The sequence below is a fragment of the Engystomops pustulosus genome, chromosome 6 (genome assembly GCF_040894005.1).
Source record: "Engystomops pustulosus chromosome 6, aEngPut4.maternal, whole genome shotgun sequence".
Classification (NCBI taxonomy): Eukaryota; Metazoa; Chordata; class Amphibia; order Anura; family Leptodactylidae; genus Engystomops; species Engystomops pustulosus.
The window spans coordinates 37850122-37876241 of NC_092416.1; the positions used below are offsets into that span (position 1 = coordinate 37850122).

Genomic DNA, 26120 nt, shown 5'->3' on the forward strand with positions numbered 1-26120 from the left:
AAATTTTCAGCATTTGGTTGAAAAGTTAAAAAAAAGTGTGTTGTAAAGTAACCTTTTTTGTTACAGTAGTACTATGTGGCTAACGTTAAGGAATAGAACACTCACTGTCAATCACAGCGTGTGGGCGGGCTTATGAGGACTCTCACTGCCAATCACAGCGTGTGGGCGGGCTTATGAAAACTCACAATCACAGCGTGTGGGCGGGCTTATGAGGACTCTCACTGTCAATCACTATATGTGGGCAGGCTTATGAGGATTCTCACTGTCAATCACTATATGTGGGCAGGCTTATGAAGACTCACTTACAATCACTATATGTGGGCAGGCTTACGAGGATTCTCACTGTCAATCACTATATGTGGGCAGGCTTATGAGGATTCTCACTGTCAAAAAAAAGAGAGAAGGCCACAGCATCCAATATGATGAAAAAAGGTTAAGCCTTTATTCACACAGGTATAGAAAAAAACTGCAACTTTTTTTGTCTCGGACTAAGGATCCTGCACACTAGGACCCTGGGCTGCGTGCATCAAACAAAACAGCTTTTGGTAAATACATGGGTTGCTGTCTTTTTTCGGACTCTCACTGCCGATCACTGTATGTGGGAGGGGTTATGAGGACTCTCACCACCAATCACTGTGTCCAAGGGGTAATCAGGAGTCGCACTATCATTTTCTGTATGTGGGCGGGCTTGTCAATCACCAACAGTGAGAGTGTTGATTACCCCTCCCACATACAGTGATTGACAGTGAGAGTCCTGAGAAGCCCGCCGTGACACAATTACCGCATGTGGGCGGAGTAATTAGGATGCACTGTGTGTGGGAGGGGTAATCAGCACTCTCACTGTCACTCACTGTGTGTGGGCAGAGTAATCTAGAAACAGGACTCTCACCATATCTTCTAGGAGTCCCATTAGGATTTACTTTGCTTTATACTCAGAAATCCTTCTTCAAATCGTATGAAACCTATACATCACAGAGCCCAGATTCTCTCCCTCAAGCCTCTCTCGCTATTACAGCAGCAGAGAACAGATTTTCTTTTACATTTTTATTGTACTTGCAAAGGCAGCTTCATTCCTCCAAGAAAGGGTCCAATGGGAATGGCATTACCGGAGTAAGTGAAGATGTTGTTCAAGTGTAGAAAGAACAGATTTTGGTCCTGTTGTAACGTAATACAGCACCACACATATTAAAAAGGTAGCTTCCAGTATTAAACAAAACCACCCCAGACTAAAAATGAAGAGTGCACCCAATAACCATAACTGATTACAGTTACAGTCAATGTTTGGACATCTAAGGCAATTTTGTTTTTATAGACACTTAATTTTTCAATACATTATCAGTTGAATGTTCCATCTTTGGGTAGTATCACATGTTAAAAAAAACTTACTACGTTTGACACATTGGCCTCCTTTCCGAGATATTTTTTCTTAAATCTGCTCATAAAACAGGCGACTGCTGTGTAAGACTATCCATATTAGAGCCCCTAGTAGAAGACAGATGTTGCAGTCCCGGCAATGGTGGACGTTATTTCTTCACCAATTCCCCGGCTACGACACAATTGTTGCAGGACTCGGAGATACTTAGCAGCCTGCAGCAAGACTACTTTATGTTTTTAATAAACTGTAAAAATTAATGAAGTGAGCTTGTTAGAGCCGGAGTCTTGTTAGAGAGAATTTACACCTAACATCGGGAGAATGCTGAGTAGGCCATTCTGCAGTAAACAGGAATTAAAATCTATGCCCACCTCACCAAGAGTCCGAAACCAATGCCCTAAACTAGAGAATACTGCAAAGGCTCCTAATCCACTTTTTAAACCTATTACTGTAGATACCATAAAAAAAAAATCTTCTTCCAAACCAGATGCCTTTGTTATGAAAATTAGTCTACTAGCTACCAAATCTGATCACAAGTAAAAACCGCACTGTTTAGGGCACTTTATATGTTTCCCATATGTATTTTTGCTATTTTCTATTAATTGACATATGTTTTTATCTTTAAGCAAAATAGCCTCTAAGTTCAGTAGGGATGGGCCACCCGTTTTCTTCCATTTTCTTTGGTAGCCTACCAGGAGCGTTGCTACAATGGTAGCAGCCATATCAACTGCTATGGGGCCCAGAGTGTCAGGGGGCCCTGGCATCCGACCTGAAACACTGAAGAATGAAGGATGTGCATCACATCAACATCATATACTTATTAAGCTGAACATTGTACAGGTTGTGTGCTCAGTGAAGTGTCAGAGATTACCGAGTACAGCACTTTAATATTTAGTGAATAGGAGTGCCATCAATTATGGGGGTCTGTTCTTGTGATCGTGGGGGTCCCAGTAGTTGGACCCACACTAATCAGATTGTTATCCTTATCAAAACGATTACAATCAATGGATAAACCCTGGACACTTACTTATGGATCCGGTCACCGTGACTGTGGTCATCTTATATTATTTGTTATCCATGGTCTCCTTCCTTCTAAAATCAACTTTAAATACTATGCTATATTACCAGACCCCCTTTTTGCTGTAGCTTTACAGGCTGATGCATTGCACAGTAGCTTTTCCCCCTCCCTAATCTGATGTGACATGACATCAGGCAGAGGGTAAGTCGGTGCTAGAGGGGGACACAGTGTAACAGCCTGTGAAGTAACAGCAAAGAGGGTTCTGGTAACACTTCCAGGAGACCTTCAAGGCTCATTAGCATAATTTTTAAAGTAGGATGGAGGCCATGGATCTATGAGTAAGTAAAATGCATGCAATATTTTGATGGTAGATTTCCTTTAATACATCTTCAACAACTTTGGCTCCGCTTTTTGCATCCTCTGATAGATGGAATAATTCTCATCCCGATGCAGGTGGAAACTTACACCTTTCCCTCAACTTTTCTGAGAAATCAGCAGCATTTTGGTGTCCTAATTGTCAGGTGGGAGGTCCTGGGATGGAACCACCCACTTGAGAGGACAGAGCCCAGGTCCATTAATAACTGGTGAAAAACTCATTGCTCTGGGATAGTGGGGGGGGGGGGGGGGGGGGGCTACAGAAAAAAAAATGTACAGATTGCAAAAAAAAAATATTTAAACCTATTGCAATTTTTTTTTTAAATTGCAGAAATAATTTTTGGAGATAGAGAATTGACTATGAGCTTCTAGAAAAGTTCACTGGTCCAGTGGTTATGAACCAGGAGAGTTAATTATTAAAATCCTCCGGAGCAAACATAGAATGTGTGTCCGAGGAATCGTGTGTAAACCTCAAGAGTCTCTCAGTTTTAGCTACATGGAAAAATATGTAAAAAAAAAAATTAAATAAAATAAAAATTATAATATAAATAATATTTAATATATATAATAATATAATTATTATTTTTTTATTTCTTATATATTTTGCCATGTAGCTAAAACAGTGCAGGATGACCCAATAATGGACGTGTTGGATGTCAGACTCCCGCTATTCACTACACTAATGTGATATGCAGCAGTGTTCAAATCCAGTGATTTTCAGAGTAACGGCGGCACACATTTACGTTAGAAAACATTACTGGGATAATGGAAAAAATGGCCACTTCATTACATCTGTCAGTGCTGGTTTACTATGCAGATGACTGAGCTATGGGCAAATGGTTAAACCCATTTACCTCCACTGACAACCCGAAAAACATGAAATCTAGGGAAAAATGAGGAGATCGCCAATAAAAATGACTTTGATACGGAGACCCTTAAGGGTCTGTTCACATTGTGCAGTCAAGTCACGATTGTTATTCGTTTGGGTTTTCTTCTAAAACTCTGATAGATCCCGAGCTTGTTAAAACTGCACAGATTTTAAAAGAAGGCTCTTGCCCCCTTATAAATCCCATTCAGTACAGGAGAGTAGGTAGGATTTTAGGGCATGACTGGTGGGGGGGTGGTTTATGAACCTATATACAACGTGAAGTGGAAGACTCCATCCAGTCAATAACATTGGAGCTGTGAGGCTCATATGCTTTTAAATAGGAGCTTAGATGCAGTACCCCAGATTGCCACTATACAGTGGATGGAGCCTTCTGCTTTCTAGTATAGGTGCCAGCTCGTTAGGCAGCTGCTCAGCGAGTGGCTCGGGTGTTGGACTCCTACAAATATTACAAAGAATGCCAATAGGGCCACACAACTTGCTTAAAGGAATCTACTACATGGGTCCAGTGCTTCTAAACCAAGCACACTTACATGATGGCGTGTGCCTCCTAAAACAGGATCGAGTCTTTCTTTTGCTTCTAAAAGCTTTGTTTTTGAGAAAATAGTCTTTAAAAATTCATGCAAAAGTGCCTCTGGGGCTCCTGCTCAAATCACAGAAGCCCCTTCTAACTCCATCATCTGCCTATTATTTACTACACTGTTCGCCATAGCTGCCCGCCTCCTCCCTCCCTAAATGGAGATGTGAATAATTAGCAGATGTCTGAGCTTCTGTGATGTAGCTAGGAACCCCTGGCTCATTTGCATAATTTTAAAAGGTGATTTTTCTCAAAAACTAAGCTATTAGCACTGTATGTGTGCTTGGTTTAGAAGCCCTTCAACCATGTGGTAGCTTTCCTTTAAAGGGAACCTGTCATCAGAAATTGGCCTAATAAACTGTTACCAGTGTGTTGTAAAGCAGCTGAGCAGTTTCTATATCAGGCTTTATTTGGCCTGTGTTAAAAGATCATACATACAATCAACATTACATATACATTGCTCATAAAGATATAGATAGGAGAACCTACACCGTTTCATCATTGACCATTGCTCAATGACATTGTTCCAGTACTGAAAAGGTAATATACATAGGCGCAACAAGCGCCCTTGTGGCTGAAGGGAGATGCTAATCGGTTGCAGAGTCAGGGAGGTGGAGACTTTAAACACTAAAGTCGAGCTCTTCCCACCTCTGAACTCCTCCTCCCATGTGATTGACATCATGCTCCAAACTTCAGGAGATATTGTCATTGATGTACCTAAATGAAGGACCATCAATTATAATGAAGGGGGCCTTCTGAAAAAGGGAGAGCTTGACTTCAGTGTTAAACTCTCTGCCTCCTTGACTTCTTAAAACCAATTTACATCTCACTTCAAAGTAGATTTTCTGGATGACATTCCCACACTTGGCCATGAAAGAAACATCTAGAAGCTGCTCAGCTGCTTGACAACATACTGGTGGTGGTTTATTAGGCCAATTTCTGATGACAGGTTCCCTTTAAGTGTTGTTCGAATAAGATTGTTTAAATTATATAATTTGAATTAAAAAAAAGAAAATTTAAAAGATGCTACACAGAATACGTTGTTGTGGTCCTCAACTCAGGAGACCCCCACTGATCACAACAACGGAGGTCCTGTTCTCCCTGATGGATCGGCAGGTTGAGCATGAACCCTGCCTCTCCATTGCTATGGGAGTGTCGGAAATTGTCAAGAACAGTATGTGGGTATCTCTGGCACTATCACTCAGCTCTTAGAGAGTGCCAGAGATAGTCGAACACATGCTCACCCTGCTACATACATTACTGCTACATACATTACTGCTACATACATTACTGAAAACATTGTCCCCTTTTCTTTTGAATTAATGGGGGCTCGGTGGGCAGATTTTTATCCCCTGCTCTGTGGATCGGGTACAATGTTTCATACAACCCCTTTAAGTTATTAAGAAAAGGCAAAATGAAAAAAAAAAAACTTTACATTTCCCTAATGACTTTCAGCGAACATCTGGCTGCAGAATTTTAAGTAAAATGGAGTACAAAAAGGTTTAGTTATTTTTAATCTTTTATGGTACAAACTAACACACACAAGTGTTTTCTGCAAATAGTCCGCTGTGGAGACAACTGGATAAAAAAAATCCCAAATCTACTTTGCTGCAACTGTAAACGCACCCTGTTGGGCCTAAACCTAGTTATTATATTGAGACCGAGTTAGTGGGCAACGAAAATTTCAAAAAATTGAAAAACCCAGAGTTTTCATGGTGGCCACTGGATAGAGAAAAAAAAAAAAAAACGATAATATGTATTTATTAGAAACCAAGGAAATCATGTGAACTAAAGGTCCCTGGTTCTTTGCTCAGTGTGTATGTAAGGTCTCGAAGGTTGGCAGACATTGATGGTTGGTCAGTTTTGCCAAAACCCATAGGCTCAGTTGACATCTACCTTACCTGTATGACCACTACATTTTAGTAACTTAAGTGACAACATCTTGACTTTTTTTTTATTTTTTAATAGAATTTGTACAATTTTTCTTTTCCCGATGCAGGTACAGGCGGTCCCCTACTTAAGGACACCCGACTTACAGACAACCCATAGCTACAGACAGACCCCTCTGACCTCTGGTGAAGTCTCTGGATGTTACTATAGTCCCAGGCTGCAATGATCAGCTGTAAGGTGTCTGTAATAAAGCTTTATTGATAATCATTGGTCCCATTACAGCGAAAAAGTTTAAATTCCAATTGTCACTGGAGCCAAAATTTTTTTGGTCTGGATCTACAATTATAAAATATACAGTTTCGACTTACATACAAATTTAACTTAAGAACAAACCTCCAGACCCTATCTTGTACGTAACCCGGGGACTGCCTGTATAAACCAACATCTGATCTACACTGAACACAGAAAATGTTTAGAACATGGTAACAAAGAAGAGTCCTAAGTAGACTAAAAAGTAAAGTAATTATGCAGAGGATTTTCCATCACCTTTGAGGATGATCTTTTTGGATTTTTGTTCCTCCCCCACCCCCCACCTAACAACTTTCAAAATTCTACACATAAAAAAAAATTGTGGTTACATTACAATGATGGAGTTACATTTTTACAATGCTTGTAGAAACAAAGTTGTCCATAGTCAGATCAATTTGTAAAAAAAAAAAAAAAAATCTTTTGAAATTCAAGATTTTTTTTTTTAAATATTCTGAATATTTCCCCTTTTCAAGAGAAATAGGACAGAAAATTATAGAAAATTGTTTGATTTACCGTAAGTTTTGAAGACTTTGAGAGCCTTGTCCTAAAGGCCATTGCAGCCATCTTTATTGGACAATTTTTTTTCCCAGGTCAACATTTGAAAAAAAAAAAAAACACAAACAAAAAAAACCCATTTACAGTACATCACACAGTAACAAGGACAGGAAGCCAACAAAAAAGCAGTTAGAGATTCTATATGACATAAAAGGAGCATTTCCATCTATCATCAAAAGATCACCTGTAAATAGAAGTTCCTCCGCTTTCCTGGTCTGTCGAGTCGTCAAAATTTCTGAGCAGCCATTACGCTTGAGTATTTTTTTTTTCGTGGAACACAATTGATGCAGTATACCTAGCGTAAATCGGCCAAATTAAAGAGACCACAGAACCAGCTTTGGGTCATCAGGACCCTTTGTTGTCACACTGGCAGTGGATTTATGAGCATAGCCTTAGGATTAGTACTAATATGGCTGCCGTGCACCTTAGGTAGGAGCATCTTCCACCTTTCCGAGGCTCCTACCTAGTTGGAGCCCCATATATGAGCCCGATATATGAGCCCGATATATGAGCCCGATATATGAGCCCCACATATGAGCCCCACATATGAGCCCCACATATGAGCCCCACATATGAGCCCCACATATGAGCCCCACATATGAGCCCCACATATGAGCCCCACATATGAGCCCCACATATGAGCCCCACATATGAGCCCCACATATGAGCCCCACATATGAGCCCCACATATGAGCCCCACATATGAGCCCCACATATGAGCCCCACATATGAGCCCCACATATGAGCCCCACATATGAGCCCCACACCCACTTTCCTCTAGGCAAGAGGGGGCACCATCAATGTAGGAGCTGATACAGTAGCCATATTAGTCAAAAAGATTTCTCATGACCAGATTTTTTTTCCCAACTTGACAGAATCTAAAAATTTGCAAGAGAATTTTTGATGAGAAGAAAACAATGCTCCGTAGTAAGGCCTCGTGCACGGGAATATCGTGGATGGGGTAGCCGGACCTCACACGCCAATGACACATGGGTGCGTTGTTTACGGCCCCTTGATATCCACACATTCGTGTACGTGAGGCCTAAGGTTTAAGGGGAAAAATACAAAATGGTTTGATGGAAATGACAAGGTTAATGACTATAAGGGGTCGCCTTCACTGATGTTAATGCGAGGTGGGTGGACGCCTGGCGACACAGACACATTACAACGTGTATACACAGTGTCACATACCAGAGCTTTGAATTGGATCATAGAACGGATCAGGTATGGCAAAATTTTCTGAGGACCCATGGAGACTGGAACTTCTCCCTGACAGAGATAAGATACACGGTGAAGCGTCTGCAGATGTGTACGCAGCATACCTTCTGGTCTCCCCCCCACACCAGGACACACACAGCGTCTGCTCATATATTCATCATGAAATCAACCTGTTGTATTGGGAGGTAAATAGCTCCTCCAGCCCGTAATCAGACACAATTACTCACCCCTCGCTGTGCCCTATTGTCCTAATGTTCCTCATTTTACCTTCCAGCCCCTGGGTTTCCACTGGAAGCAGAAGCAGTTCATTAAAGCGACATACGGAGCAAACCACAAGCTTTGCGTTTGAGGAAATGCAGATGCTAATTCTTGATCGTTATGAATCATCTTGTGACACCACTAGATCTGGTTGTTTCCTATGGTTTTAAAGGGAACCTGTCACGTTGAATATGCTGTGTGATCTGTGGGCAGTTATGGAGCATAGGAGAGGAGCGGATTGATTCATAACGTTTTAGCTCTATAACTATGTACAATCTGCTCTGCTCCTCCAGCTCTATAACATGCTGCCTGCAGTTAGGACACTATGTACAACCCGCTCTGCTCCTCCTGCTCTATAACATGATGCCTGCATATAGGACACTGTACAATCTGCTCAGCTTCTCCTACTCTTTAACATGCTGCCTGCAGATAGGACACTATGTACAATCTGCTCAGATACTCCTGCTCTATAACATGCTGCCTGCAGATAGGACTCTATTTACAATCTACTCAGTTCCTCCTGCTCTATAACATGCTGCCTGCAGATAGGACACTATGTACAATCTGCTCAGCTCCTCCTGCTGTATAACATGCTGCCTGCAGATAGAATAAGAGTAGCAGATTGTACATTGTGCTCTATCTGCAGGCAGCATGTTAAGGAGAAGGTGAAGAGGAGAAGGTTATACATAGTGTCCTATCTGCAGGCAGCATGACTTAGAATAGGAGGAGCAGATTGTACATTGTGTCCTAAGCCATGCTGCCTGCAGATAGGACACTATGTACAAGCTTCTCCGCTCCTCCTGCTCCGTAACATGCTGCCTGCAGAATGTTTAACATAAACATAAAAATCTCTCACCTTCCCCCAATTTGTCCTAAACCTTTTTGCTTCCTTCATCAGTCTCTATTGTTGAACAGTCTTTCTATATTCCAGTCCATTGAACAGAAGGTGACACAGTGTCGAGGACGACTCTATCCTTCCTCCCCACAAGGGATTTGGAGTAAAAGATACAAGTAAAAGAACCTCATTCCGGTATTCACTCTCGATGTCCTCTCTACCCTCTGTTCGCTCCTGCCCCGTCATATGTCTCTTCTTGGATATTTGCTCACAATCCTGACTGCAGCTATTGGGTAATGGCACCGCCGCGCCATGTTGCCGCTACATATTACACATACTATTTGCTTTGCTAATAACTCCAGTTACTGCCGGAATTGTCCTAATTAGTAAAGTAAACCGGCTGCCCGGGCCTGGATATCGGAAACGCTTCCGTACGCAGATTCTTCGGAGAACGTACAGCCCACATATTCCCAGCCAGGAGATTAAATACCATGCACGCTGACCTGCCAAACAAGGAGCTGGCACGGGGGCACGAGGCATTGGCAGCAGCGGTGTGGAGGTATGTGGGGCAGGTGCGGTTTTACATTTAATTCTAATATAGCAAACGAGGGCCAAGAGTCTACGCTGCGGGAGAAAAATCGGAACGTTACGTATAGATATAGAAAACGACACAGAGTCCAGATTACCCACACGTAGTTAACGCATCCTCCTAACATGTGGCGGACTCCCCGCAGCTTGGGAAGCGTACGCGGCAGACAATATTTTCATTCACAGTTCACTAGACTCGGATGAGCAGGGGGGCACCTCCACGCTTTGTTACAATATGTACAGTAACCCGCATCCCGTGCCAACACTTCCGAAACGACGCGAGCAGCCTCGTAACTCGTGTTGAAACAACAAATACAAAATGTTAAAAGATACAAAAAAAATGTTAAAATGAGACATTGAGAACGCGGTGAAGGACGTTTCTCAAGAAACCGAAAGGGAAAAAAAAATAAAAAATTCACAGTAATTATGTAAGACGTTCTGCCGTCCCGGGCTCAGCGTTACATCCCTCGAAGCGAAAAAAAACCTGAGATGTTATTAAAAGTGATATTGCCCTAGAATGTATTTCCATATATTGTACTTTATGTAATTCAGATGTGGATGTTCGAGTGGAGAGATACGTCTCTATGGATGAATGTTATTACTCCGCCGTTACATAATGGAGAAGCGGACGCGCCAATAAATCTGCCGATGCGACCGATAAGTTATAAAAATAATCTAAAAAGTGCCAACAAAAGTTTCAAAGTCAAGTATTACATCTACAAGCACTTATGTGGTATGGCGGATCAGCGAAAACTGGTGGCTATTTAGGGGGTGCGACTGCTAAATCCCAAGAGATCAAGTGAAGGGGAGAGGGGACAAGTTGTAGCCTTACAGAGGCGAATAGTAATATATGCGCACGGGTGTTTCAGTCCATTGCTATAGTACTTACCTGTGAGGAACGTATAGGAATGTTCATCCTGATCCGCCTGGTTCATCAAAGAAAAAAAAAAACACTACCCTGCATTGGTCAAAATACACTGATGAATTTCCGGCTACTATTATAGTTATAGTACATGCAAGTCCAAACGCACATTGCAAAGAAGTCCCAGATATTTCGGATATCACTTTGTGGGTCACTGCAAATTTTTTACACAACAGAATATCTAAGACACTTATTTCTGAGGTTCTTAGGCCTAATATAAAAGTTACAGGGTGGCAGAGCAAGAGAATCATATACAGGCGGTCCCCTACTTAAGACCACTCGACTTACATATGACCCCTAGTTACAAACGGACCTCTGGATATTAGTAATTTATTGTACTTTATCCCTAGGCTACAATAATCAGCTATAACAGTTATCACAGGTGTCTGCAATGAAGCTTTATTGTTAATCCTGGCTCTTATGACAACCCAACATTTTTAAAATCCAATCGTCTCAGAGACCAAAATAGTTCTGGCTGGGATTACAATGATAAAATATACAGTTCCGACTTACATACAAATTCAACTTAAGAACAAACCTACAGAACCCTTCATGTACGTAACCCTGGGACTGCCTGTATATTGTTTACATATATAAAGTATAGGAGGAGTAGTAATGTGATGTGTCTATATATTGAGGATAAGTGTAGTAGTACTGTGCCCGTATACACAGGATAGGAGTAGTAGTACTATGCTGTGTCCATATACACAGGATAGGAGTAGTAGTACTGTGCTGTGTCCATATATACAGGATAGGAGTAGTAGTACTGTGCTGTGTCCATATATACAGGATAGGAGTAGTAGTTATGTGCTGTGTCCATATGTGCAGGATAGGAGTGGTAGTACTGTGCCTTTATATATACAGCATGGGCGAATAATTATGTGATGCGTCCATATATACAGAATAGGAGTACAAATATTGTGCTGTGCCCGTATACACAGGATAGGAGTAGTAGTACTATGCTGTGCCCATATACACAGGATAGGAGTAGTAGTACTGTGCTGTGCCCATATACACAGGATAGGAGTAGTAGTACTATGCTGTGTCCATATATACAGGATATGAGTATTAGTACTGTGCTGTGTCCATACTGTACATGCAGGATAGGAGTAGTAGTGCTGTGCTGTGCCCATATACACAGGATAGGAGTAGTAGTACTATGCTGTGTCCATATATACAGGATACGAGTATTAGTACTGTGCTGTGTCCATACTGTACATGCAGGATAGGAGTAGTAGTGCTGTGTCTGTGTATACAGGATAGTAGTATTACTGTGCAGTTTCCATATCTACAGATACAAGTATTAGTACTGTACATGCAGGATAGGAGTAGTAATGATGTGCTGCGTCTGTGTATACAGGATAGGATTAGACACACACAGATATGTATTGTCCCTGCAATAACAGTATTTCAGTCCTGAGGATGCAGATAGCGGGTCCTGCTATCGTAGTGCCTGGTACCTTTAGCCCTACGGTAAGAATGTCTCTGCACGTTCTGAAAGGCTGTGTGTCTGTACAGAGGCTAATAATAAGAGTAAATCACCACAGATCTTCTAAGGTCATTTGAGATTTCCGGATTTAAGCTGCAGACACCCTCCACCTCCCAACCCGAAAAACTCAGCAGTCAGCTGGCGAAACCTTGTTAACTCAAGTGATCAAGAAATATTACTCCTTAACTCCGGAAACTTGTGTCTGCCAAAATGTGACTGGATCAGTGACATTAATGTGAAGCAGCGGAGCCACGGGCGCTTTATAACATGTCCTCCCTAGTTATACCCAGGCCTATGGAAGGGCCAACCATCAAACATCTCCACACCGATCCCTCCGCCACCCCCTCCCATAATAAATCAGGACAGAAAATCAAACCCATCACCTACAGAGGAAATGCCCTGCACGCCAAAAGGAAAACACATATAACCTAGCCCCGAAACCAGGAAGGCGAAATAATGAATGCAAACGCCATGCTACAGAATATATATATGTGTATGCTCCATACCCCTGGGCTGTGCAACTTAAAAGAGCATTAATACATCTCATCTGAAGCGCTATCTGCCCACATTAATGCAATATACCCCAGGCTTCTCACGAGAAAATCCCTTCCCGGAACTGAAGATTGTGATAAATAATTTGACGCAATGAAACTAAATCCCGTAGCCATCTCCGATTTTTACTCCCGCTGGTACAAGGATGAACATTATTAGCTTTCCCGGGATATAAAGTACTCGGTAAAGGTTGGATAAGTATATGGGAACGTGTCACAGCGTGCGGAGCGCTCAGCGAGATCACACGTTATAGGATTCCTTATAGGACACATTGTGGTGCCAGCCAGAGAGATATCCCATATACCGGTACTTATGGATATGGCGCAGGTTTTACGGCTCCAGACAATTTTAGTAAAAAATCAGCATCCATCTTTATATTATCAGACTGACACTTCTTAACCCCTATTTTAATTTAAGGATTGGTGTAGATTATACATGGTGTTCTATGTGCAGGTAGTATGTTATAGAGCAGAAGGATTGGTGCAGATTATACATGGTGTTCTATGTGCAGGTAGTATGTTATAGAGCAGAAGGATTGGTGCAGATTATACATGGTGTCCTATGTGCAGGTAGTATGTTATAGAGCAGAAGGATTGGTGTAGATTATACATGGTGTCCTAAGTGCAGGTAGTATGTTATAGAGCAGAAGGATTGGTGTAGATTATACATGGTGTCCTATGTGCAGTAAGTATGTTATAGAGCAGAAGGATTGGTGTAGATTATACATGGTGTCCTAAGTGCAGGTAGTATGTTATAGAGCAGAAGGATTGGTGTAGATTATACATGGTGTCCTATGTGCAGTAAGTATGTTATAGAGCAGAAGGATTGGTGTAGATTATACATGGTGTCCTATGTGCAGGTAGTATGTTACAGAGCAGAAGGATTGGTGTAGATTATACATGGTGTCCTATGTGCAGGTAGTATGTTACAGAGCAGAAGGATTGGTGCAGATTATACATGGTGTCCTATGTGCAGTAAGTATGTTATAGAGCAGAAGGATTGGTGTAGATTATACATGGTGTCCTATGTGCAGTAAGTATGTTATAGAGCAGAAGGATTGGTGTAGATTATACATGGTGTCCTATGTGCAGTAAGTATGTTATAGAGCAGAAGGATTGGTGTAGATTATACATGGTGTCCTATGTGCAGGTAGTATGTTATAGAGCAGAAGGATTGGTGTAGATTATACATGGTGTCCTATGTGCAGGTAGTATGTTATAGAGCAGAAGGATTGGTGTAGATTATACATGGTGTCCTATGTGCAGGTAGTATGTTATAGAGCAGAAGGATTGGTGTAGATTATACATGGTGTCCTATGTGCAGTAAGTATGTTATAGAGCAGAAGGATTGGTGTAGATTATACATGGTGTCCTAAGTGCAGTAAGTATGTTATAGAGCAGAAGGATTGGTGTAGATTATACATGGTGTCCTAAGTGCAGGTAGTATGTTATAGAGCAGAAGGATTGGTGTAGATTATACATGGTGTCCTAAGTGCAGGTAGTATGTTATAGAGCAGAAGGATTGGTGTAGATTATACATGGTGTCCTATGTGCAGTAAGTATGTTATAGAGCAGAAGGATTGGTGTAGATTATACATGGTGTCCTAAGTGCAGGTAGTATGTTATAGAGCAGAAGGATTGGTGTAGATTATACATGGTGTCCTATGTGCAGTAAGTAAGTTATAGAGCAGAAGGATTGGCGTAGATTATACATGGTGTCCTATGTGCAGGTAGTATGTTATAGAGCAGAAGGATTGGTGTAGATTATACATGGTGTCCTATGTGCAGTAAGTATGTTATAGAGCAGAAGGATTGGTGTAGATTATACATGGTGTCCTATGTGCAGTAAGTATGTTATAGAGCAGAAGGATTGGTGTAGATTATACATGGTGTCCTATGTGCAGGTAGTAAGTTATAGAGCAGAAGGATTGGTGTAGATTATACATGGTGTCCTATGTGCAGTAAGTATGTTATAGAGCAGAAGGATTGGTGTAGATTATACATGGTGTCCTATATGAAGAGTAATGTTATAGATCAGGAGGAGCAGAGCAGATTGTATCATGTTATTAAGCAGGAGTAGGGTAAAAGATAGTATATAAATCTGCAGGCAGCATGTTATAGAGAAGAAGGATTGGAGCAGAATATATAGGGGCTCATTTACTAAGGGTCCGCGGTCCGCACTATCATCGGAATCCTAATGTGCACCACATTTAGGTTTTTGGTGCACGCGATCGAATTTCATGCGACAAAACTTGGGGGAGGGGGTGGGGGAGCGATCCTACCGACAACGTGCGGGATTTAACATTCAAAACTGTGTCGCAAGACATGCACTTACATCCACCTTCCCGGTGAAGCAGGTGAACTCCAGGCGGACCTCAGCCGGGAAGCGACACATGCAGGAAATTGGACGCACGATCTTAGTGAATCGCGGCAGCTACGAATCCTCGTCGGACAACGCACCTCGGGGATCACGACGGGACGGGTAAGTAAATGTGTCCCATAGTGTCCAATCTGCAAGCAGCATGTTATAGAGCAGGAAGAGCTGAGCAGATTTTGCATAGTGCCCTACTTGCAAGCAGCATGTTATAGAGCAGAAGTTGAGCAGATTGTACGTGCAGCCAGCATGTAGTAGAGCAGTAGTATTGTAGCAGATTGTATATAGTGTCCTACCTGCAAGTAGTATATTACAGAGGAGGAGGCATTGAGCAGATTGCAGATAGTAGAGTATGTACAATCTGATCAGTCCCTCCTGTTCTATAACATGCTACTCGCAGATAGGACAGTATGTGCAATGTTCTCAGCTCCTCCTGCTTTATAACGTGCTGCTTGCGCATATGCTGCTACGTGCAATCTACTTGGTGCCTCCGACTCTGTACATACTCTCCTATCTGCAAACAGGGTTTTATAAACAGTCTGTTATAGAGCAGGAGGTGCCATATAGATTGCACATAGCAGCATATCTGCAGGCAGCACGTTATAAAGCAGGAGGAGATGAGTAGATTGTAAATAGTGGCCTATATGAAACTGGTTAAGGAGCAGGAATAGCTATGCAGATTGCATTTTGTGATCACATCCGCACGCAGCATGTTATGGAGTAGAAGGAGCTGTGAAGATTGTATATTCTGTCCTTTCGCAGACAGATTTTGCAGCGTGTTATAGCCGAGCAGACTTTACATAGTGTCCCAATTGTAGGCAGTACATTATAGAGCAGGAGTTTCATAAAAAATATTCATGTATAGTTTTAGGGGAAAAATGAGAGGTTTAAAATACCCGACTACTGACACCCACATCTTTCATCTGAGGACAGGCCATCTAAATGCATCCCTGGACAACCCCTTTAAGGAGATACCACTCTGGATGGGTTTATATTATGGACTTGTAATGTTGTCTGAAGATTGAAAAACATGGCCGCTTTCTGCCAAAACCAGCGCCACCCCTGACCATGGGTAATGAATGGTATTGCAGCTAAGCTCCATTCATCTGTATACTGCAGTACCAGCCTCCACCATGGTCAGCGCTGTTTTTATAAGAAAGCAGCCATGTTCTTCAACCTCCAGACTACCCCTTTAATTATACACAGTCTATGCATAAAACTTTACTTCTCAAGCGAGTATATACATTTTTATAGAGGGGGAAAACATGCAAAGACAACTTCTGTAATAACAGAGCGATTTCTGAACACTTGGCAAAAACATCATCCGTTTCCAGCAGAAACACAAAATTCCCGCCCGGCGATTCTAGTAGACGTCACATTTTATCCGTTTGAACAGGTTGTGCCTAATTTTATATACATTTTCCCATGATTTTACGTCGTATCTGAAGCTGCTGCATGCGATGACATTGTGTGCGGCGGATACTGCGATGACATTGCGGGATCCCTCTGTGGTACTCTCCCATCTCTGCTTAATGGAGCGCCGCTATAACGCAGTCATGGACTCCGACATCACACGAGATAAAACCAGAGACCACCGATCCCACTTGTGTATTACGGAGAGACGTCTTCTGCTTCCGCTTCTCCCTGCGGTGTCTTTACTGGAGGATTTAACAACTCGCAGTGATGGCGGCGACTACTCCGGCAGCACTTCACAATTAATAATGAGACAGCGCCGTACCTTACGTGGAGGTTGAGGGTCCCCATTGGCACACCCCAGATCCTAAGTGCCTTCTCACCTAATAGTATGTGAATGAAAGGGAAAGGGGGGCGGGGGGGGGGCTGCGTTGAGAAAACACAGACATTCCGGCGGAGACATGAGACCGCACGCCATAACAGCACACGGATTGTGTTTTTATTGCTTCTTGTTCACAGCTGAAAACATTTAGGATCATTTCCACGTTACAATAAAAACAAAAAAAGCCCCCGCAGGACTCTGCAGACTGTCAGCAGGACCCGTCCTTCGCTAGAATCCCCCCCCCCTCCGGGGTCCTCGCCGTAGATGACAAAGAGTTAACATAAGCTTATCCCGCTCTTTTATGAAGGTATCAGATATGACATGCGGGAGGTTGTCCGTCACCGCGACTGGTGCGGATGCATGTAACCCCCATAGTAGATCTTGACATTGTGAGGAACCCTGTAGGGTCCCATTAAGATTTCCTCATGAAGTTCCCCACAATTCCCAAAATCCCTTTCCAGTTAACAGCATCTTCATCCCAAACGCCACATTTTACTTCATCGCAATTGACACCATTAAAGACCCAAGTCTATTCGAGGGGTTTCGTGATTTCGGATATTTCATAAACGTTAATTCCTGGAAATAAACGCTAATGCTGACCGCTCTGATAACAACACAGGAGGGTGATCAATATTCTTACTGGTGGTGAAGTGTATTAATGCAATACAAACACAGCTGCAGGATAGTCAGCCGAAATGAGGCATCATGGGAAATACTGAGGAGCGGCTGGAGGTTACCCTCTACACCTTACCTTCTCAGCATTAGTTCTCTGTGGGGGGGATAGTCTTCAAAATGATAGTCAGGAAATATATTACTATGGCAAAATTGGATTTGTCTATGTGGAGTAAATACAAGGTCCTAGGTATACGACCATCATGGTAAATTAGGGGTCAGGTTATATAAATTGCTATTTGTATTTGACAGTGGCAGCTGAGCTCTGTTATACCTGATTTATATCAGACTATGAGTAAAAATAAGAGAAGATCTTAACAGGAGTCCCAGGGGAGAAAGAGTCCTGCTTACCCCTCCAACACACAGTGATTGACAGTGAGAGTCCTGATTACCCCTCCCACACACAGTGATTGACAGTGAGAGTCCTGATTACTCCTCCTACACACAGTGATTGACAGCGAGTCCTGATTATCCCACCCACACACAGTGATTGACAGTGAGAGTCCTGATTACCCCTCCCACACACAGTGATTGACAGTGAGAGTCCTGATTACTCCTCCCACACACAGTGATAGACAGTGAGAGTCCTGATTATCCCACCCACACACAGTGATTGACAGTGAGAGTCCTGATTACCCTTCCCACACACAGTGATTGACAGTGAGAGTCCTGATTACCCCTCCAACACACAGTGATTGACAGTGAGAGTCCTGATTACTCCTTCCACACACAGTGATTGACAGTGAGAGTCCTGATTATCCCACCCACACACAGTGATTGACAGTGAGAGTCCTGATTACCCTTCCCACACACAGTGATTGACAGTGAGAGTCCTGATTACCCCTCCAACACACAGTGATTGACAGTGAGAGTCCTGATTACTCCTTCCACACACAGTGATTGACAGTGAGAGTCCTGATTATCCCACCCACACACAGTGATTGACAGTGAGAGTCCTGATTACTCTGCCCACACACAGTGAGAGTCCCGATAACCCCACACACACACACACACAGTGATTGACAGTGAGAGTCCTGATTACTTCTCCCACACACAGTGATTGACAGTGAGAGTGCTGATTACCCCTCCAACACACAGTGATAGACAGTGAGAGTTCTGATTACCCCGCCCACACACAGTGATAGACAGTGAGAGTTCTGATTACCCCGCCCACACACAGAAGTACATGATGGGTGCAACTGACTACAATCATGTCAGAATCTAACCTGTCCAATTGACATTTGGCTGTCTAACAGTCTGAGGTCACAGCACAATGACCACGGATACAGACATTTCTATAATGTCTAAGGGTTATAGGTCAGAATGAAAACTAAATTCACTACATATTCAATGTAAAACCTTTGCATGCAAATTTTCAATGCAAAGTGTAAAATCCAGGGTGGAGATATGCAACATAATTTGCATATAAATGCCCCCATCCCCCACTGTAATCAAAGAAATGTCCAGAAGAATATTTATTAGGACTATGGTTTCGCTCTCCATTTACTGGCAGAGTCAGGAAAACGTCCTAGCGAGGAAGTCTGGTTATTCTCCAGCTTACTAGTCACATTACAGATTAACATGTAATATTTTATGTGGATCACATGATTCCACATCTGAAGAAGCATCACAGCCTCACAGATAAAGGGGCCTCCGAGAACGTCACAATGTAAACCAGTAGCCAGTACAAACAAATGCTATAAGGAATACGAGCCATGTGTGGAGCAGGTGGGGCACGCAACATCCACGTGGATTCGGTTATGTTCTCCAGGGATCTAAGTATATAAAAGGATTCCGAGAATCCAGGTGGCTACGACAGATTCTGTCCCTCTCCTTTTATTACCAGATGCTTGCTTTTACATGATAACTGCTGTGTGCTGCTCTCCAAAGTCATTAAAAAAAATAACTTCTTAAAAAAAAAAAAAAAGAGTTTTGTTAAAAATATATCAAAAGTTACGCGACAACCTATATGACCAACCCATTCGTTTTCTCTATAGTTGGTGTGCAACCAGAGGAGTCCTCCTATTCAGTACATTTCTGCAAACCAAGAAAAATTCCAATTGTTTTGAAAAATAAGTCCAATGGAGGACAACCCCCTGGCTTCTCCTTGCCCAGGTTGACTGACCGACCGACCGGTTTCTATTTGGGTATAGGGAGAAACAATCCAGCCTGTATATAGAAAAGGCAGATGGGAGACGTCCAAGTGACGAAGGGAAGACTCCCACAAGCCTGAGAGGCTACCATGAGGGTGTACGTGTAATAAGTGCAGATACTCTGGTGGGAAATAGAGAGTCGAGCAGTTAAAACACAACGGTGTCGGTGACAATTTTGGTGGAGGCGAAGTCGTGATAAAATGGACCGACCTTGACTCCACAAACATATAATAAATTAGAAAAAAATCCTTTAAATGTAGGTTCCGTTCCTGATCTAAGGATTTAGGCCAGGGTTGAGCAACATTTATTGGTCCAAGGGTTATACTGCTCAACTTTAGGATGCTGGATCAGTAACTAGAACCCCAGACGCACCAACAACCACTGTACATCACAAAATGCCAACCCAGAAATGATAAATGCCACAGTACAGCAATAAATAGCACCCCAGTAACCAAATACTCTATTCAGAGCAGACAATAACAGTGCAGACCTTTAGAGCAGATAATAATAATGCTGGAAAATAGCAGGGAAATACTGGAGATGCCCAAAGAATAAAACGAATAAAACTGGAGACCCCATCATGGACAAAAAAAATTCTCCCCCTTCCTGGCTCCTCTTGTACTCCCTGCTCCACATTCTTCTCTCCTCCATGTCCCACATTGGTTCTATCTGTTGGCATGGGGACCCAGAGCGGAGCTTTGCCAGGATCAGGAGAGAACCTGGGAGCAGTACAGTACAGCTGACAAGTACTTACCACTCATGGGTTCTCTCTTGCAGAAGCATACAACCAGTGTCAGGAGTCAAGAAGAGCAGACCGTCTGCAAGAGAGAACCCAGAAGAAGTGACAACTTTTCAGATGCACGCACTGCTACACGGCCTCCTGCACCAATGATCTGCCAACAGTTATGTCACATCAGTTATGGCAGTGCTTATTGGACTGTCAGCAGGGTACGGACCGCAACTCAAGGCTTGACAGGCTGCAGGTGCAGCTTGTACACCCCTGATCCCCCTTTTAGTGGAGATGAATGTGGCTGCACTTTATGTACATGCTTAGCAGTGAAGCTCGTCTGCTACATATAAGAGCAATAAGGCACTGGGAAGGAATGCCCGCATTTATCTCGAGCATTAATAGAGTCATCAGGAAAACAGGTCTATGGAGTCGGAGTTGTGGAATTGGACACCAGTTTTCTGGAGCTGAAGACAGAGTTTGGGAAATTGAAGATTCAGAGTTGGCGTCAGAGGTTTGGCTTACTGACTCCACATCCCTTTAGACTAGGATATTGTCCCAGATTCGTTTTGGCACATGACTCAACATCTTAAGGTACCCTCTTTAAAAAAAAAAAAAAAAAAAACTCTCTCCTTTTCCTGCCAAGCCATTTCATTATATCGAGAACAGCAAGAATCTCCTGAGGTTATACCATCAAGATATAAGGGGAGGGGTCCATGATTCGGATAGCTCCACCAAACATCCGAAACCTGCAAGATAGGACAACTTGTCCAACACCAATACACTTTTGTACACCCTAGGGCTCACAAAGCAACATACAACGAGCGAACAATGAGGTCACATGACTTTATGTCATCGTCAGCACACTGAGGTAGGCCAAGTACCAGTTTATGACTTACAGGATTTGCTGTATACTAGAGTATATGTTGGAATTGCACATTATGCATCATTCTATGTACTACGCGGCATCAAGTAGGGTGGATACTCTACGTGAGATTTTCCCCGTCTCCCTCGCCCTCTTTGACCATCACCGGGCTGCCAGATTTTTACAAAGGTTGGACAGGAAAGGGTTTAGCGCAGAGTCCAGCACAATGCAAACTCATTAAACGCGCAGAGGAATAGGAAGTGGAGGATCCAGCTGACAGTCATTTGGCTCCAGTGTTAATGGGAGGCTGGCAGCGTCCATGCAGAGACCGAGCAAGAGGAAAAACACAAAAGGAGCCGGAATGAAATGTGCCCAGCGCCTCTCTCCACTTAACAAGCAATCTTCACTATTCATAACGAGGAATGTCTCTGAGACGGGGGTCACTCAATAACAGCACAAAACCCGCAGCCTCTCACTGCACCGGCACAAGAGAGATGTGAGCGACAGCGAGAAGAAAGCCTCAAAAATCTACCACAGTAATGGCCGGATAATAGACAGAAACAAGAAGAGCACTGTATGCCACAGCAACGGGTGTAGGATCATCTGAAGATTCCTGGGTAAAAGTCCTATTTCCCATCAAAGGACCTAATTCCTGGGTCCCTAATGGACAAATGATTACTAGATGTATGGCCAAGACGACGTGTCGACAGAACCTCATTATATAGAAAGATAACTGGGGGTAGGGGGCAAGGGATGGGCTATACACAAGGCTCTAGAGTTAATAGCTACTATCTTGGCCAATTATGAGAAAACAAGAACCTATGTATAGAGACACATGACCCAATGACGAGTTGGTTTTTTGATGACCATGGACTCATGTTGCCACCTGGCCTTCTGTATCCTATTTTTGTGTTTTAGCAGCATGACACTGCAATTCTCAATGGTGAACCCAAGATATCTTATTATATATCAGAGAAATCAACTTCCTTTTCCACTTATTTGGGCTCTCCGACCTATAACCCTACAACGTTGATCAAGAGGGAGGCAAACAATAGAGCTTGTAAATCTGGAGTCAATAAGCTTATACAGGCAGTCCCCAGGTTACGTACAAGATGGGTTCTGTAGGTTTGTTCTTAAGTTGTATCTGCACGTACGTCGGAACTGTATATTTTATAATTCTAGCTCCAGACAAAATTTTTATTTGGTCTCTGTGACAATTGGATTTAGAAAATGTTGGATTGTCATAAGAACCGGGATTAACAATAAAGCTTCATTGCAGACACCTTCAATAATGGTTATAGCTCTTTATTGTAGCCTAGGGTTAAAGTACAGTAAATTACCAATTACCAGAGGTTCGTTTGTAACCAATGGTCTGTAAGTTGGGTGTTCTTAAGTAGGGGACTTCCTGTATATGGTTCCACCAGAAAAATCCACTGGCTCAACATCTCAACCTTCTTCTAATCTGCTTTTCATTCTGAAATCTTTTACTGAATTTCAACTTGCGAACACAAAGCCAGAAGAACAATGTGGTGTCAGATTACATGGAAGCTATGGAGAGTAGAGGGGAAGCTGTGAATCACAGCAGCTAGGTCTAAGAGAATTGAAAATTCATATGCAAAGACTGTAGAAGGAAGAGCTGGTAAAAAAACAGTGAAGATTAAAGACCAGAAACACTGATACTGGATGTTCACTGAACTATTGGATTCTGCAAGGTTTGTTGAAAGGTACGATACTAGAGATGAGCGGACACGATGGTACCGTCAGAGTTTGGCCGGGGGGTATATTCCTGACCATTTATAGCCATGGCTGGTTGCTAGGGGCGTCAATATTTTTGGACTAATCCACCAATGGATCCCTGTTGTGCAACCAAACCCAAACATTGGGGCACATTTACTTACCCGGTCCCTGCGCGATCCCCAAGGTGCGTTGTCTGACGAGGATGAAGTCTGCCACGATTTATCAAGATCGTGTGCCCGAGATCCTGCATGTGTCGCTTCCCCACTGAGGTCCGCCGGAGTTCACCTTCTTCTTCCCGGTGTATGTAAGTGCATTGTCTTGCGACACAATTTGACTTCTTAAATCCCGCACGTTGTCCGAATCCGTTCCGCCCCCCAATTTGGGTCACGTGGAGCCTGCCACGATTGCGACAAAACGATCGCGTGCGACACAATTCCCGAAAAGTTGGGAAACCCGATGAAAATCCAGCCGCGGGACCTTTGCTAAATAAGTCCCATTGGGTCTGCTCATCCAGTACGCTATAATATTGCGTAGTAAGTAATTTTCCAGGGCAAAAATCAACACCTTGTACATGTCCCCAGAGGTGTCTGTAGTTTGTATGAGCTGGAAGCATCTTCTCTACACCGTGGGGCGGCACACAGTAACAGAAATATGGAGCCGAAATGAGAAAAAAAAAAAAATTGCAATTCACCACTTCTCAATAAGCACATTGAGCAGATCCCCCGAGGGCCACTACACAGCACATTAAAAGGTGTGTATTGTGGAGACACAGGATAGAGTTTCAGTCCATAAAATAATGCGAGCCGTGAATCAAATGGCAGAACATAAGCAGCGCAATGGAGTGCAAATCATCTGCCGCTGCCAGCAACAGTGGGCAGTAACTACAAAGAATAAACTGTACTTACCTCCTAAATTAACAAGTATTGCTAATGATGTATCCTGAATATGCATTGTGATTTGGCATCCCTGGTGAAATAGTCGGCCTGGCAGACATTGAACAGCTGTGGTTCTATGTTAGCGTTGAGGAATGGGCTAATAAGGCGGCGCACGTGTCAGAGGTATTACACATTTGTATGAATATACTATAATTATAAAATAAATGAAAGGAACTCGACCCTGAAATTGATGCTTTGATTATTAGATTCTGCCTTGCAAGAACGCTATAAAAAAAAGAAAAAAAAATGATCGGAAAATACCACATGGCCGCGGAATAAAAAAAAATATATATATATTTTCTGTTTAAAGGAAACCTACCTTCAAAATCAAGCATGATAAACCCCACCTACCTATTGAGGGACTGTGATTGTGATAATGTTCTTATATTTATTGCCCATGGCGTTATTCCTTCCAAAAATCAACTTTTAAAATTATGCTAATGGACTTGAAGGGCTCAGAGAGGCTTTACCAGAGCCCCTCTATGCTGAGGTTTCACAAGATGTTACACTGTACAGTAGCACATATCATCCTCTGCTGTAATCTCACAGATTGGGAGGGGGAAGTGCTCCTGCATAGTGTAACAGCCTGTGAAGCTATATCCCAGAACCACCCACCACCTGAAAGTCCTTCAGGCTCATTAGCATCATTTTAAAAGTTGATATTAGAAGGAAAGAGGCCATGGAAAACAGATATAAGATGATTACCACAGTCACAGTGACTGGATCTATGCGCAGAACAGCAGGCCCGCGCCTGCGCGTCACTGCTCCGAAGCCGGGGCTGCACAGGCGCGGTCCTGCTGTTCTGCGCATGCGCAGACGGCAGGATCGTCGGACGAGGGCGCCGAAGATGGCGTGTAACCTCAGATGCGACTACTCCACGCCCCAGTAGCCGCATAACAAAATTTACATATTAGGGTAATAAAAGTTTTCAAAAAAGTGCGGGGACGCGAGGATTAGCCCTTAAAAGGGCTATCCTCACGTCCCATTGATCCACCTACCACCCGATCTACCTTTATAGGTAGATTTGTGGTGGTAGGTGCCCTTTAAAAGGTTGGTTCTTCTTTCTCACATTGGAAAGTTCTTGAGACCATGAGCATCAAAATAGTGTTTGAACATACATCATCTTTGTCCAAATAAATGGTTGGCAATTCTAGGTTCGGTTTGGTAAATGCAACAAGTGCACGGATCGAGTTTGTTGTACCAAAGTCACTTGTGGGCAACGGGCTTTAAAATAGTTCTGGAGATAAGAGTGCTGTGATCCATTACTTCTGCCACTCACCTAGACGTCGAATGGGGTAGCAGGTCGGACCTCCATCAATTACAAGGGATGGAAAATCAGTAGGGGTCTGAGCAGTTGGCTTGTTAACAAACATTGGACGACCTTGGTGGTACGACATAATTCGGCCCCCTTCCTCCGAGCAGGTGTGGTGTAATTTTTAGAATAAAACGGAATTTTTCCTGCCCTGAAGTAGGTAGGGCTAAACTGAAAAACCACATGCCAAGGGGGGTGCCAAAAATGGAACAATTGTTTGTGTGATCCTTAAGTTTGGGATGACAATTTCATTCTTTATTAGGACTCTTTTTCCAAAAAAATAATGCTCCAACTGGGTTCTACATGTATGGCCATGGCTATCCAAAAATCCAAGGTTATCCTTACGCCAGTAAAAATCCACAAAAGTGTTAACTAGAAAACAGCAAACGGTGTCGTCTTCATCTTCTCCTCAGGTGAGGTTTCTATATTCATTTTAGAGACAGATGGACAAGGTTAGGATACACAGAGCCCTCCCACCCCCTCCCTTCATTTTGTTCGGAGGGCTAAACACCATCTGTTGATAATCAGTCTCATGCAGTGGGCTGCGCACAGAACTATTTAGATGATCAGCTTGCACAGCAGAGCTGACAATCAAACTCTTACGCAATGGAGGAGTGCGCCGATAACATTGCCCAGAGACTCTCCATCACCAAGGTGATAAATAAAATGGCTCTTCACCGGCTCCCCAATACCACGGAGCATGGCCC

At 42.9% G+C, this 26120-nt stretch overlaps 1 protein-coding gene across 5 annotated transcripts in view; it reads right to left on the minus strand.

Moving 5' to 3' along the window:
• Positions 1 to 26120, minus strand: part of CADM1 (cell adhesion molecule 1) — a 213155-nt gene that overhangs the window by 93146 nt on the left and 93889 nt on the right. For 4 of the 5 annotated variants that reach the window (XM_072155766.1, XM_072155764.1, XM_072155763.1 and 1 more), the window contains exon 2: positions 8174 to 8251. The exons of the other annotated variant lie outside the window; for it this stretch is intronic. In XM_072155766.1, coding sequence (XP_072011867.1) covers positions 8174 to 8251 — 78 coding nt within the window. The remainder of the gene's footprint in view (positions 1 to 8173; positions 8252 to 26120) is intronic. 5 annotated transcript variants of the gene reach the window in all.